The 13965-nt window shown below is 36.3% G+C and overlaps 1 protein-coding gene across 1 annotated transcript; it reads right to left on the bottom strand.

Annotated features, from left to right (window-relative positions):
* Positions 1-41: 41 nt before the first annotated feature.
* On the bottom strand, positions 42-1839 carry LOC147518037 (peptidoglycan-binding LysM domain-containing protein). The gene is made up of 2 exons (XM_086590038.1): positions 1319-1839; positions 42-591 (listed from the first exon to the last, which is right to left on the bottom strand). The coding sequence occupies exons 1-2, from the start codon at positions 1736-1738 to the stop codon at positions 217-219; spliced, it is 795 nt and encodes a 264-aa protein (XP_086446164.1). The 5' UTR covers positions 1739-1839; the 3' UTR covers positions 42-216.
* Positions 1840-13965: the final 12126 nt, after the last annotated feature.

Genomic DNA, 13965 nt, shown 5'->3' with positions numbered 1-13965 from the left:
TGAGGACTCAATCAATGACATCAATCTCCACATAAACCCAATGCTATGAACCTAGTTTCATTTATTCTTAGAATGTAAGGGATAAAGACAAACAATTTACAATTTTATAACAGATGTATAAATACATGATCCTTCAGGGAGAAGTATTAACATACAACAATCAGAAGTAGGAGCATTCTTGGCTTTCCTAACCCTCCTGTATCATTCATCCCTAAATCAGATTAATCCAGCCTGCCTTTCCCAACTAAGATCCTGTGAGAACTCTGAGAATGCAGCACGAGGATCACCATTAGAAATGGACCAGTAGTATTCAGCAGTTCCATCATCCACCTGCATGCTTCTTTTCATGGAGTCAATCACCACCCTTTTACCTTTATTGGTGGCTATTCCACCTGATAAATAGCTAATATTTCCAACAGGGCCACCTTCGAGATACAGCACTGCAACTTCTCTTTTGGCATAGGGATCCAGTTCAATGTAGCAAGTACCATTCAGAAGCAGCTCTGGCTTGCTGACAGGTATTAATAACCTCTCCCTCGAGTGTATACCATGGTCACTCATCATATTGTTTAAACGTTTTATGTCCATCACCTGTAGAGAATATCATTGGGTTATTATATTCCAACCATTTAAAAGGTAATGTTTTCTTGGAGATGAAAAATGCAAGATACCATCAGAAATAGACTTTACGAAGTAAAATTATGTCAGTGTGGGGGATGTCCAAATGAAAGAGGAAATTGAATGTATAGACTCCAAAACTTATTAGATTCCTCTTCTTCTGACAAACTCTCATCTTTCAACTATAGTGGATTGCGAATATGATGAGAGAAAAAAATGCTTTTTTTGACATTTCATATTTTCATCCTATGCACTCAAAAGCACTACGCATACTTTTTGTAATGTTCATATACATTATGCTTGGTCATATAAGTGTTTCTATCAGAAAGGAAAACCAATAGTAGAAAAGTAGCAGAGACAGGTAAACCATATAGCAAGGGAAACAAATGAACATAGATGTTGAGCAGGACACCCTGTTAGACATACCAACACTTCATCTTAGCTCAACTACATAGGCACGCCGAATGCGTATCATTGACCAGTATGTCGAGGTATGAGTGAAAGGAGGCACATATAATCATAAACTGACAGAAACCAAGTTTACAAGTGTCCTATTGAATTACATCTACCCACTAGTTTTTCACATTTGAGTTGTGAGAAGCAAATTCAACTTCTAGCACTAATCATCAAAATCCAAACCAGTAAATATACAATTAACTCTCTAATTAGCAAAATTGAAAACCAAAAAAGAAAAATGTACCTGAACTGAATATTTAACAGCAAGACTAGTAACAGTGTCCCCTCTAACCAAGCGATGAGAAATCGCAAAACGATTAAGACTATTATTATCCCTCCAGAAACTCCCCGAACTCGGAGTCCCAACCACGTGCTTTAATTTCCAAGGTAATTTAAATGCATTAATTTGAAACTCTTTATCTGATGCAACTGAATTCCATACGCGACTCACACATGCTGATCTAGCCAAGTCGTTTAATTCTAAGCTCGAAAATATTGTTCGCAATATGTCGGTAGATATTAATGCCGAGAAGTTTGAGTTTAAGGGTGAGATGATCACGTCATCGGAGGAGGATGATGATGTCATGGGAGATGGGGTTGAAGAGGTGAGTGGTTTGAAGATTGAGTCATCGACTTCTTCTTCTTCGTCACCACAACACCCCATTTTATTATTATTATTATTAGGAGAGACAGAGCGAAAAATGCGGTGAGTTAGTTTTGTTGATTGACTGGTTGGGATGAATGAGAGGTTTAAGCGTCTCAAAGGTTACACGTCTACTTGATTGAAATACGATGGGGGGTGTAAACGTACTTTACTTATTATATGACTAGTATTTTGGGCACGCTCTATGAGCGTGAAATTGAGAGTTCCACAATCAACCAAACTATGAAAGCAAGCCCACCAAAAGCCCAATCCATGTGGCAATGTTGATTTAAAAAAATTGCAACCGAATCTCAGTCAAAATAAGCCAACCAACCAAATTGCAACTGATGCGCCTGTTTTTTTCGCATTTATTTTATGCTACTTATCCGAAACTGAAATCAATCGGGTTAATAAAAAAACTCCGATTCCAAAATTCAAATTTGAATTGATCATAAAAATTTTAATTCCCGACCCGATTTGTTGCTCTTGATGTAAAGAGATCCCACTAACTAATTTAGACTAAATGTGTTAAATTTGTCGGAATAAAAAAAAAAATGAAATAATTTCCGAATTTTAAAACATATTGGAATTTTATGGAATTGTCGAAATTTAATTGTCTTCTGGCGTGCGCGATGCGACTGTTTTTTTTGCACTTACTTTATACTACCTATCCGAAACCGAAATCAATCGGGATAATAAAAAAACCCGATTCCAAAATTCAAATTTGAATCGAACATAAAAATCTAATTTCCTGGCCCGATTTGTTGCTCTAGATGTAAAATGGTCCCACTAACACACTAATTTAGACTAAATGTGTTCGGGATAAAAAAAAAAAAATAATAAAAAATAAGTTCTAAATTTTAAAGTATATTGAAATTTTGTGTGGAATTTCTGATGGAATTGTCGAAATTTCGGATGAGAGAGAGAGAGAGATGAGATAATGAGGATAAAAAATGAAGAGATGAAATGAGATGAGATATTAAGGAGAGAGAGATATTAGAGATATGAGATATTGAGGAGAAATAGTGAAGAAAATAGATGTGATAATAAGAAAAGAGAAAGAGAAATGAGATATTGATGGGAAATAGAAAAGATATGAGATGATGTGATATGAGATATAATATGTTTACGTTTTAATCCTTCCATACCATCTATTATTACACCCTTTTGTTTTTAGAATATTTGAAATAATTGAAAATTATTAGGAGAAAAATTGGAATTAAAAAATCCAATTGACCGGACAAAATATGCAATTACAGCAATAAAGTAAGGACAAAAAAGGCAAATAAAGTTAATGACGTGATGAAAAATTACTGTAGAGTTGGACGTTTTCTTTAAAGAAGTTAGATTTACAACCAGAAAATTAGGCTAGAGGAGTTGGTTATAAATATTTAGTAGTCCTAAGACTCCTCTTAAATTTTTTTAGAATTTAATACTCCAATTTGACTAGAATATGAAACTGACACATGTTACCCAACTTTATCAAGAATATACCAAAATATCTTCACTTGGAAACAAGCAGAACCGACTATCTACCCAGTAACGTAGTGAGATGCAAAACAAAATTTTGAATTTCACACAAAAAAGAAAACTGGATAAAAAATTTTAGATATGAAAAGTTGCTCAATTTAGGCAACTAAATTCTCGGAAAATTAAGTTTGTGAGAGATCAAAAATGAAGAATACGGCCAATTTCAAATCGTGATCAAAGGTATGTAATAAATTTGTTTCCAATTTTAACAAAGATTAATATTATCATATATAGAAATTCATTAATTGGTGAATTCAATGTATAACATCTTCCATTAATTTCTCATTTATTTTCAAAATCAGAATTCATATTTTCGAAAACATTGTTGAGCATTTGGTAGATGTTTCTCTCACTTTCCTTATAAAGCTTTTATTTGATTGGTTAACATTTACTGTCATTGTGAAAAAAAAGAACTTAATTGTTTACAAGCATTGCTTACTTTGTAATTAGTAAATAAAGGTTTCAATTTGTTTTAGGAATGCGTATGCCAACTTTTTAAAATGTGAAATCTCTGGCAACATTTAAAAATGTAAAATCCCTTCATTGGTCATACATTTGAAAATGCAAATTCATTTTGTATTTCATTTTAGCAGTGGAGATGTGAAAAACTCTGACAATGACTTTGCATTTTAAATTGCATATGGTGTATCACAAACTAAACTTGTCGACACTAGACCCTAAGCCTAAACCCTAAACCCTAAATCCCTATAAATTAGACCCTAAGAATAAACTTTAAACCCCAATAAACTAGACCCTAAGCCTGAACCCTAAAAACCTCTAGACACTAAACCCTAAACCTCAAGACACCAAATCCTAAACCCCTATAAACTAGACCCTAAGCCTAAACCCTAAACCTCTAGACCTTAAGCCTAAACCCTAAACCAACTCATTGCATTTCATAATAGTTGGTCGAAACTACTAAATAATAAAATGCATTTTGTGAAAAATGCATATCATTACGCATATACTGTTTCGGCAGTAAACTGCTTCAACACAACGAGAGCAATGGTAAAGAACACACTAAGAAATAAAGGAATTTGATATTGGGGGAGATGAAACTGAACCAAACAATGGCTGCCTACGTACCCAAGATCTATTATCTAGGGATCAAGTTTCCACGTAGTTCCTTATGAAAAATAATGTGGTATTTATATAAGTAGAGTAGAGAGTCCTTGTAGCTCAAGTAATCTTGTTGCTTGAGTAATTGTGATAGAATATAACTCTCAACTGATAATTATCTCTTTTGATAAGAAACGAATCTGGACATAAATCAATGTACATTAGTGGCAAGCCATGTGGCTAAGGTTCAGCCTTAGACACATGAGTTAATGGGCCTGTACATTGATCCATGATATTGCGAATTGGGCTTTAGCCCTGTCGATTAAATGAATAAAATAGAGACCCCTAGTAATGGATGTTTGCCACGTAGGTGGGGGTCGAAACACCGCCCCCTCTTTGTCATGCGAACAAAGTTCACATGGCAAAGAAGAGAAGAAAAATCAAGAAAAACGTGGAATAAGAAAAGAGTAAGCGGAATGTATAACAAAGTGTCGTGTGAACGTAAACGATAGGAAAATTGATTGTCGAAAAAAAATCCGTAAATTATCGGAAACGAAATAATGTCAAACTAACGTATATGGGACGCAATGTAGTTAAAAAAAAGATGGCCGAAAATGCACAGAAAAAAATAAAATATGCACAGAAATAAAATTGCAAAAAAAAATCGATTGGCGAAAATTGTACCGAACGCGTCACGTAATAAAACGAAATTTGAATTAGACGATGCGTGCCAACGGAATATTGATACTTGGATTATACCGTTGAAAACTGAACGTAGGGGCAGTTTAGTAATAATAATAATAATAAGAAGTTAAATACGAATTGGACTCAAAGTATTCGGATGAGATAAGAATTGATAGTAGAGATGAAGTTGGAGTTGGAGAAGAATCCCATCAGCACTGGAAAACCCGCTCGTAAACCTATATAAGTGCTGGTGCCGCACATCCCAATCCAGAAAAACACTTTACGCTCATCCAACAAAACAGACGTAAGCAAAACAATTTTTGACGTCGCACAAAGCTCGTCTCTTTCCGCATTACTGCTGCTGTGTGGCGCCTTCCATCGAACTAGCACTGTTAAGCTCATCTTGGATTCTCGGTAAGTTAAACTTATACTCCTTATACTCAGCTATAACAACAGTGTTACTACCAAAGGTCCAAGCGATCATGGTAGGAAAACCTTGTTCTGGTGGTGCGTCTGGAGAATTGTGTGAGTTGTCTCCATTATCACGAGCATGGTAAACACAGGAAGACAATGCTATATCCATTAAGATAACTTTCCCATTTGGCTAATCTACTTGATTATGATAAAAAAAAAAGACGGGTCTACCATCATCAATGAAAAGAACAGCACTAATAGCTTGAGTTGTAGCTGCCAGGTATATGCCACTAGGTTGACCCGTTGAAGGACTTGTCAATATAGGAGGACTGGCTAAGTATTTCTTCAGTTGTTGCAATGCCATCTCACAATCAATGTTCCAAGTTGCCTCCCTCTTTAAAGTCTCAGTATCTTTCGATTTAACGACTATATCATCGATATAAGCCTCCATTATTTTTCCCAGCAGATCGGAAAAAATTGTATTGAAGAGTGAAATCCATTTCACCCAGAAGATTTAAACAGACAGATGCCCCCGGTCGAGCCTATGTGGAAGATGACACCTGCCATTACCTCTTACAAGAGTTAAAGATTTTAGGCGGTACACACTTTCGGGTCTGATTGGAGATTGTCTTTTTCTTTGCGTGTAACCAACCTATCTAGGTCGGTAGTTTGTCTGGGATTGTGGTCTTCCCTCTAGTTGCTTCTGTGACACCTTCATCCCTACCTGGTCGGACCTGTCTGGGATGGCAGTTTTTCTCAAATCTGCGAGGTCGGCCTTCCCTGTCAGGTCGGTCCAGTCTAGGATGAAGGTTTTCATTATACTTTCTTCCGTGATGCCTTTTTTCCCTGTCTAGGATGGCGATTTTCCGCAAATGTGCGAGGTCGGCCTTCCCTGTCAGGTCGGTCCAGTCTGGGATGAAGTTTTTCCTTATACTTTCTTCTGTGACGCCTTTCTTCCCTGTCTGGACAGACCTGTCTAGGATGGCGATTTTCCACAAATCTGCGAGGTCGGCCTTCCCTGTCAGGTCGGTCTAATCTGGGATGAAGTGTTTCCTTATACTTTCTTCCGCGACGCCTTCTTTCGGAGGCGTTTGTACCGCCGCCGGTAGCAATGGTGGCGATGGCGCCGCTTTTCCGCTTTCGGAACCTAGTAACAAAAGTACGTAACTTTTCGTCACGTTGTTGTTTGATGTTCAAAAGTGAGTTGACATCCTTTGGCATCTTGCAATTGTGGCGGAAACGATTAACAAACTGATTTTCTAGTTCATTGTATTGGTGAATTAATCTTGAAGGCAACTCACTAAACCAGCGTAATACTTCTCCCTTTAGAGTTGATGGAAAGAGCTTACATATGAGCGGATCATTTCCATCCCATAACACCAACTTATTTTTGAACGATAGAACATGCAAGCCAGGATCTCCTTCCGACTCATCATAAAGTTCAAAATCGGGTTGTTTGAAGTCGGGATGGTGGTAAGCTTCCTGAATGTCGCACTACACCAAAACAGAAAATCAGTAACGCACACTTTTTTTGTTTACTAACGCTTTTTAGGCGTAACTAAGTTCCTAACGTTTATTTAGCGTTAAAATTGCAAATAATGTGTTAGTTAATTTTCTCGGATTTGAGAATTAATTTGTAACGTATTTATAAAGTTTTGTTTTGACAGGAAACCGTAAAGGTTATTAAGATAATAGAAACTAGATTAGCGGAAAAAAAAAAGATAATAGAAACTAAATAAAATCCAAAATTAGAATTTTGGGCGAGAGGGAAAAAAGAAAAAATCGCGCTCTTCTCTCTTCTCTCTCCTCTCTTATAATTTTCATCCCCTCTTATTGTTTTTCCAACGCCTCTCTCTCTCAACCAAACAAACATACGCGCCACCGACATCCGGTAGTTTTTCTCTTCCTTTTCCTTCTTCTTATACCTGTCCGTTAATTTTCATTAACTAATTTCCACTTTTATGCTTTTTTTTCACACTGCTCTAGGTGTTTAATCCACAACTGCAAGTAATTTCGGTGCTAGTTTGCTTCAGTTATAACCAAAGGTATGATATTTATTTTGAAATACAACGAAAAATTTCGATTTTTATTTGATATCTTGTGTTCTTCAAATAAGTTTTCTTGGTTATCCATCCATGTACACACACACACACTTGAGAAGTATGTGCTGTTGAAGCATGCCAAACAAGCACCTTAGGCATTACTAAACTTGTTATGCTAAAATATACTGAAGCCTAGTGTACGAGACCTTTAGTTTTCCTTGTAGATACACCATCAAACCAGTTAAGGAGAGCCCAAAAAATAAAAGAAAAGCTGGAGAAAAGTAAAGTGGCTCAAGTTATGCTCTTGCTTGTCACGATTCTAGGCTGTTCCTTGGTGATTGGAGATGAAATTTTGACTCCATCTATCTCGGGTAAGTTGTATAGACTCCCATCTGATGTAACAACTGTCCAGTTATCATCCCATATAACAGGATTAAAGCTACCCATTGTCAGCATTGGTTTGTGGATTGTTAGATTGTTAGTAGTATCTAACTCCCTTTTTTTTGGAGTTAGATAGCGTGGATAGGGTTTTCTAGAGTTCATGTTGGAATGGGTTGAAATATTTAAACAAAGAATAACCCATGTCTTGTTTCTGGCAACTGTGGGTTTTAATAGATGAAATCTGAACTGGCACACAAAATATCTCTTTTTGAAATTCAGACTCATTTGAAGCAGGTTCAAAATATTTGAGTTGAGAGATAAAATTCATAGCATGTTACATAGGAAACCCACGCAAATATTAGAAATTATGAATTTTATATAAAATTCATAGCAGGAAACCCACGCAAATATTATATAAAATTCATAGCACACGCAAATATAAAATTCATAGCAGGAAACCCACGCAAGTATTGAATCTCCCTCATTCGGACAAAGATTGGGAATTCTTTCCTGTTTTACTTATTTGGGAATTGGGAGTATGCGAATCTCATCCCCATTCGCATACTGCGATATCCTAAATTCTGCCGATGGTGAGTATATGTCCTATTCACGGTCCCTATGCTTCGAAGTCCTTACATGTCGGGCCAGTATACAATAGCTTTGTGTTAGTATACTATTTGCTCAATCTACCTATTATATTCTAACCTATATACCCACTATCATATGGTTTGTTGTTTTGAGTACAACCATATTATGTATCATATCTTATTGCTTTATATATGCAAATACATTTTAAGGGGTTAAGTAGTAGAGATACCTTTCAGTGAAGAGAGGGTTTTCTTAACTTTAAGCTCACACCCATCATGATCCATCTTCGACCATAAGTTCCCCGGTTTGCAATAGTTTATTTTTCTTGCTCTTTTCATGGTTCTTGCTTAGCGAACTAGAAAGATATTCCAAAGTCCCCGCAACACCCATATATATCGTTTCCTTTCTTCTAAAGAAACTTTGATCGAGAGAGCCTAGGATTTGATGTTTTGTCTTGAAATTCAATGACCTAGTGCAAGACCATATAATAGATTTTCTACTGTGGGTGTTCTTTAGTGTATTTAGACTTAAGACCATCTTTTCACTTTACTATTTTACTTTGTTTGTCCCTTTTACTTTTTCTTCCCTTACTTGTGATAAATAATTGATCTCTTGCAATGAGGACTTGGATTTAAACTATGAGTACACGGGGGGACTTGGGCCTGCAAGTAGACATTGCTCACACATATGCCCCCATAGTGTAGGAAATTCATAGTTGGGCAATATAAAATTCATAGGAAACCCACGCAAATATTATATAAAATTCATAGCACACATAAATATAAAATTCATAGCAGGAAACCCACATAAATATTTATATTTGAGTTCATACAATATAAAATTCAAAGCCCATTAGAAACTCACATAAAATAATTTTGTAACCAAGAAAAACATAAATTACATAACAATCGGGCATAAAAACAATTGTTTTGGGAGTTGTTAGTTCTCTGTTTCAGTTTGTTGGTTTAATCAGGCATGTAATGAGTATGCTCTATTAGTACTATTCAATATATGAATACTATGCTGTTTGAACTCTTCTTTTGAGTCTCTGGATTGTTTGTGGAATTGCATCTTTGTGGTTATTATCTGTTTACATGTTATTATCGTTGTTTTATCCTATGGTTTTTTTTCAAGTAAAATGATTGTGGTAAGTAAACTAATCGATGGTGTTAAAACTGACTTTGAGAGATCTTTTCTTATATGTCATTATTTGGACAAATATCTTGTCGTCATTGTCATGAGTGAACTCGAGTGTTTGTATTTTTCTTTAGTGTTTCCTTGTCAAATTTGTTATGGTATTTGGATTAAAATATTGAGTATACTTACCTTAGTGGTTTGATACTTTGCGATATTTCTACGAAAAAAAAAATGATACTCTGCTATTACCTATACTAGACTTGCATATTGAAGGAACTCCCTGATTTGGTATAATGAAGTTAAGTAAATAGTTGTGTCTGTATATGTCATATTGCAAGCTCAAAGTCACTTTCATCCTTTTGCCTCTAAACTATTTTGAGTAGATTTTATTTTATTCTAAACGGTGTAGTGTAAGGAGTTATTTTGCAGTATGTCTCAACCAAATCCAAAGGATTGGATGAATGAAATTGATAGATTTGGGATTGTATACAAGCAAGGGGTGTCGGATTTTATTCAATTTGCTAGTGACAAGGACCCTACATCGACCACGTGTCCTTGCCCTTGTAATAAGTGCTGAAATAGGAAAAGGTTTCCGTTTGATATAGTGAGAAAACATTTGATTTTGCATGGTATAGAATCAACATACCGTGTATGGGTTTTACATGGTGAGAACCCATATAAGGATCGAATGGGTAACCGAGATGAAGAAAAACGATGAAATTTGAAGGACTCGAATGGGGAATCTTGTTGGCGTTGCTTATGGCATACATGAAGGGCTAGCGGTGTGATTTGAATGGAGGCGATGAAAGTGAGGGTGGAGATTTGGAACCACCATATGTTCTTGAACCAGATTTGGGTAAAAGGTATAATGAATATAAACAAAAAGCGGAAGAAAAATTATACCCTACATGAGAGGCTCCTATAACAACTCTCTCGGCAGTGGTGGACCTACAAAACTTGAAGAAGCAATATAATTGGTCAGGAAACAGTGTGACCGCGCTATTGTCCATGTTAAGAAAATGGTTGCCGGAAGGAAACACGTTGCCTTTAAAGTATCCTGTAATGAAGGCAATGTTAAAAGATTTGGGAATGAAAGCCAAGTGTATAGATGCATGCGAAAACAACTGTATGTTATATTGGAAGACTGAAGCTGACTTAACGGTATGTCCTCAATGTGAAACACCTAGATACAAAGTGAAGGAGGGGAAAACGGGGAAGAAAGAAACAAAAGAAAAGAGAAAAGTATTGAGACATTTTCCTTTGATTCCAAGACTCAAGAGGTTGTACACAATAGCATGGATAGCGCGTGAAATGACATGGCACGATAGAGCGACACCTTCTTGGAATTATATCGCGACCCAATCGATTCACTTCGATTGGAAGACATGTAAAGATGATTGGCGGACTTTGCTAAGGAAGAGCGTAATGTTTGGCTTGGGATTGCAAGCGATGGATTCAATCCATGTGGAGTTCAATCCACTGGTTCTGATTGTTGGCTTTGTTTACATAGTTCCTTATAATCTCCCTCGGTCTTTGTGCATGAAATATGAGTTCCATATGATGTCATTATTAATACCAGGGCCGAAGGCACCGAGTCAAAACATTGATGTATTTCTTCAACCACTAGTTGATGAGTTACAACAGTTATGGAAAGAAGGGGTGGCGACTTATGACATGTACAAAAGAGAGCACTTTACTTTGAGGGCTATGTTGATATGGGGGATTCATGATTTACCTGCGTATGGTAACTTATCAGGCTGTGTAACACATGGTTACAAAGCTTGTCCTATTTGTGGTGATGAAACTCCGTCTATGCATCTTGGGAATGCAAGGAAGATCGTTTATACAAATTACGGATGTTTCTTAAATCGATCACCCATTTAGGCGGGCAAGTACTTAGGACTTAAGACAAAAGAGTTAAACCCCCTCCACCAAGGTTAAAGGGAGAAGTAATTGAGAAAATGCTAAGTCGTGTCCATTATGTACTTGGTAAAGTATTAAAAGGTGCCAAGCGGTGTAGATGATGTAGATGTGGTTGCTATTGGAGATGATGAAGATTTATGAAGATTCTTGAAGCATGGTATAAGAGGTCTATTCTCTTTGAAATGGAATATTGGCGAAACATAAGATTCGACATGTTATTGATGTGATGCACGATGAGAAGAATGTGGCGAGAACACATAATAAATCGATTCTTGACAAGAAAAGAAAACAAAGGATCTGATCTGGTAGCGAGAGGATTTGAAGAAAATGGGGATTCATAGTGGTCAGTGGATGCAAACAGACCCAATCACAGGGAGATCTGTTAAACCAATGGCCCCATTTGTCTTGAATAAAGATGAGAAACTTGAGTTTTGCACAATTTTGAAGAACTTGAAGCTTCCTTGGGTTTTTCGTCGAATTTAAAAATGTTGTCACTTTGAGTCCTCTGGTTTGCTTACAATGAAATCACCACGACTATCAAGTGATTATGTGTTACTTGCTTCCAGTTTTGCTTCAACACGCTTTTCCAAAACATCATGATTTGCGTAGAGCTATTCACCAGATTAGCTTATTCTTTAATCTCCTATGTTCGAAAGTCTTAATCCGAAAGGAAATCCAAGTTGCCAAATACATGGTAGCAGAGGCATTGTGTGTGCTGGAAAAGTATTTTCCAACCGCTTTTTAATATCGGCATCCACCTTTTGGTGCATTTGGTGATGAAGAAGGGCTGATTTGTGGACCCGTGTATCCTAGGTGGATGTATCCATTTGAACGGTATGTACAATTTTACCTTTATTTCATATTTAATGGCAATTATCATCGAAACTACTAAGTACAATTTTGGATTTGTTTATTTTAATAGGGCAATGAAGGAGTGTAAAAATATTCCGAGCAATAAACGCTATGTTGAAGGCTCTATTATGGAGTCCTATATTGTTTCGAATCTGTTAGGTATGTTATGGAGTACATGCAAAAATTCGGGATGGAAATCACAAAGCTACTCGTGAGGTGTTTCTAGATGAAGATGGAGAGTATTGTGATGAGGGGCCTATACTTGAGGGTAAAACTGTGACCCTAGGCAAGGAACAATGGATACAAATCCGTAGATGGGTTCTTTTTCAACTAGACGTCGAAAAGCTTGATGAACATTATAGGTTTGATTTTTTTTTTGACACATTTGACTTGAAATTACTAGTCTAGAAAGTCGTAATAAATAGTCATGTCAAACTGCATAAACAAATTGCAGTGAGTATCGTGTCTTGCAAGCAAGTGCACGTGGTAGAAGAAAAGGGATAGCAAAGACAGAAGTGGAGATACAAACTGAGTTCATTGTGTGGTTATATGATAAGGTATTGTTTTCTTCTATTCATGTATTTAGTTTACTAGGATATTACAATTTGTACTTTTAACTTTCTAATTGTCTTTTTTTTTTTCACTTCACAGTTGTTGGCTGAAAAAGACACAAATTGTGACTTATGGCGATTTGTCCAAGGACCATTGTTCAAAGCTAAAGCGTATAAAAAGTATCGTGTTAATGGTTTTGTGTTCTCTACTAGGTCGCATGATGAAACAGTTGCTACACAAGGCGGTGGTGTTTGCATGAATGCAATCACTACATTTACTTCAAGTAGGAAGGACAAAAATCCCATTGATGCATCGACTAAGTGGTATGGGGTTATTGAACGGATAATAGAAATTTTGGACTATCGACCTTCCGGCATGTTGTCTTTACTGTAATTGGGTGAAGGTGGAGGACAAGACCAATGGTTGTAAACTTTGTCCAGATTCTAATTTGGTGATGGTTAATCTCAATAGGCTAAAGAGTGTTGATCGATTATATTGATGAGCCGATTCTTGCTTCGAGGCTAGTCAAGTATTTTACTCAAAGGATTTGAGAAATCCTAATTGGTGGGTAGTGATAAATTCACCTAGGCGATTGACAAGTCGAGTTGATGAACTAGATGCACCAACCGACTTCAATCTATTCTTGAGGACCAACCTAATTTGCAGCCTTTGATGCAAAGTCTAACCTGATTGTAATAGTTGCATTATCACATTTTTAAGATTCTTAGATATTTTTAAGATTCTTAGTTGCATGCAAACTTCTCATTTTCTACTTTTTCTATTTTGAAGTTTGTTTGTGCAATTAGGTGAGAGTTATGTTTTTATTATCAAGAGTGGTCTTTATAAATGTATATTTTTGAACTTTTCATTTTTTTTTTTGTGGTATCCTAGTTTTACCTCTCTGTTTCTAAATTTTTTTGTCATATTAGGCTATTTAATAATGTCATCAGTCAATCACAACATATTTGCTTCCTGACCTCGAGTCAAAGTCCACTTCCATCTCATAATTTAACTTCCGACTCACATACATCTCAGCCTTGGAAGCTTTACCAACGATTACCAAGTTACCTATAGAGTTCAATGAGG

Source organism: Coptis chinensis, chromosome 2 (assembly GCF_015680905.1).
Source record: "Coptis chinensis isolate HL-2020 chromosome 2, ASM1568090v1, whole genome shotgun sequence".
Classification (NCBI taxonomy): Eukaryota; Viridiplantae; Streptophyta; class Magnoliopsida; order Ranunculales; family Ranunculaceae; genus Coptis; species Coptis chinensis.
The sequence above is the reverse complement of the archived record's forward strand: the minus strand, read 5'-3'. Positions and strand labels throughout refer to the sequence as shown.

Coding starts and splice junctions, on each gene's coding strand:
- LOC147518037 (XM_086590038.1), bottom strand. CDS start 1,738: ATGGGGTGTTGTGGTGACGAAGAAGAAGAAGTCGATGACTCAATCTTC. Junction 592..1,318: donor CTGTTAAATATTCAGTTCAG/GTACATTTTTCT, acceptor TATTCTCTACAG/GTGATGGACATAAAACGTTT.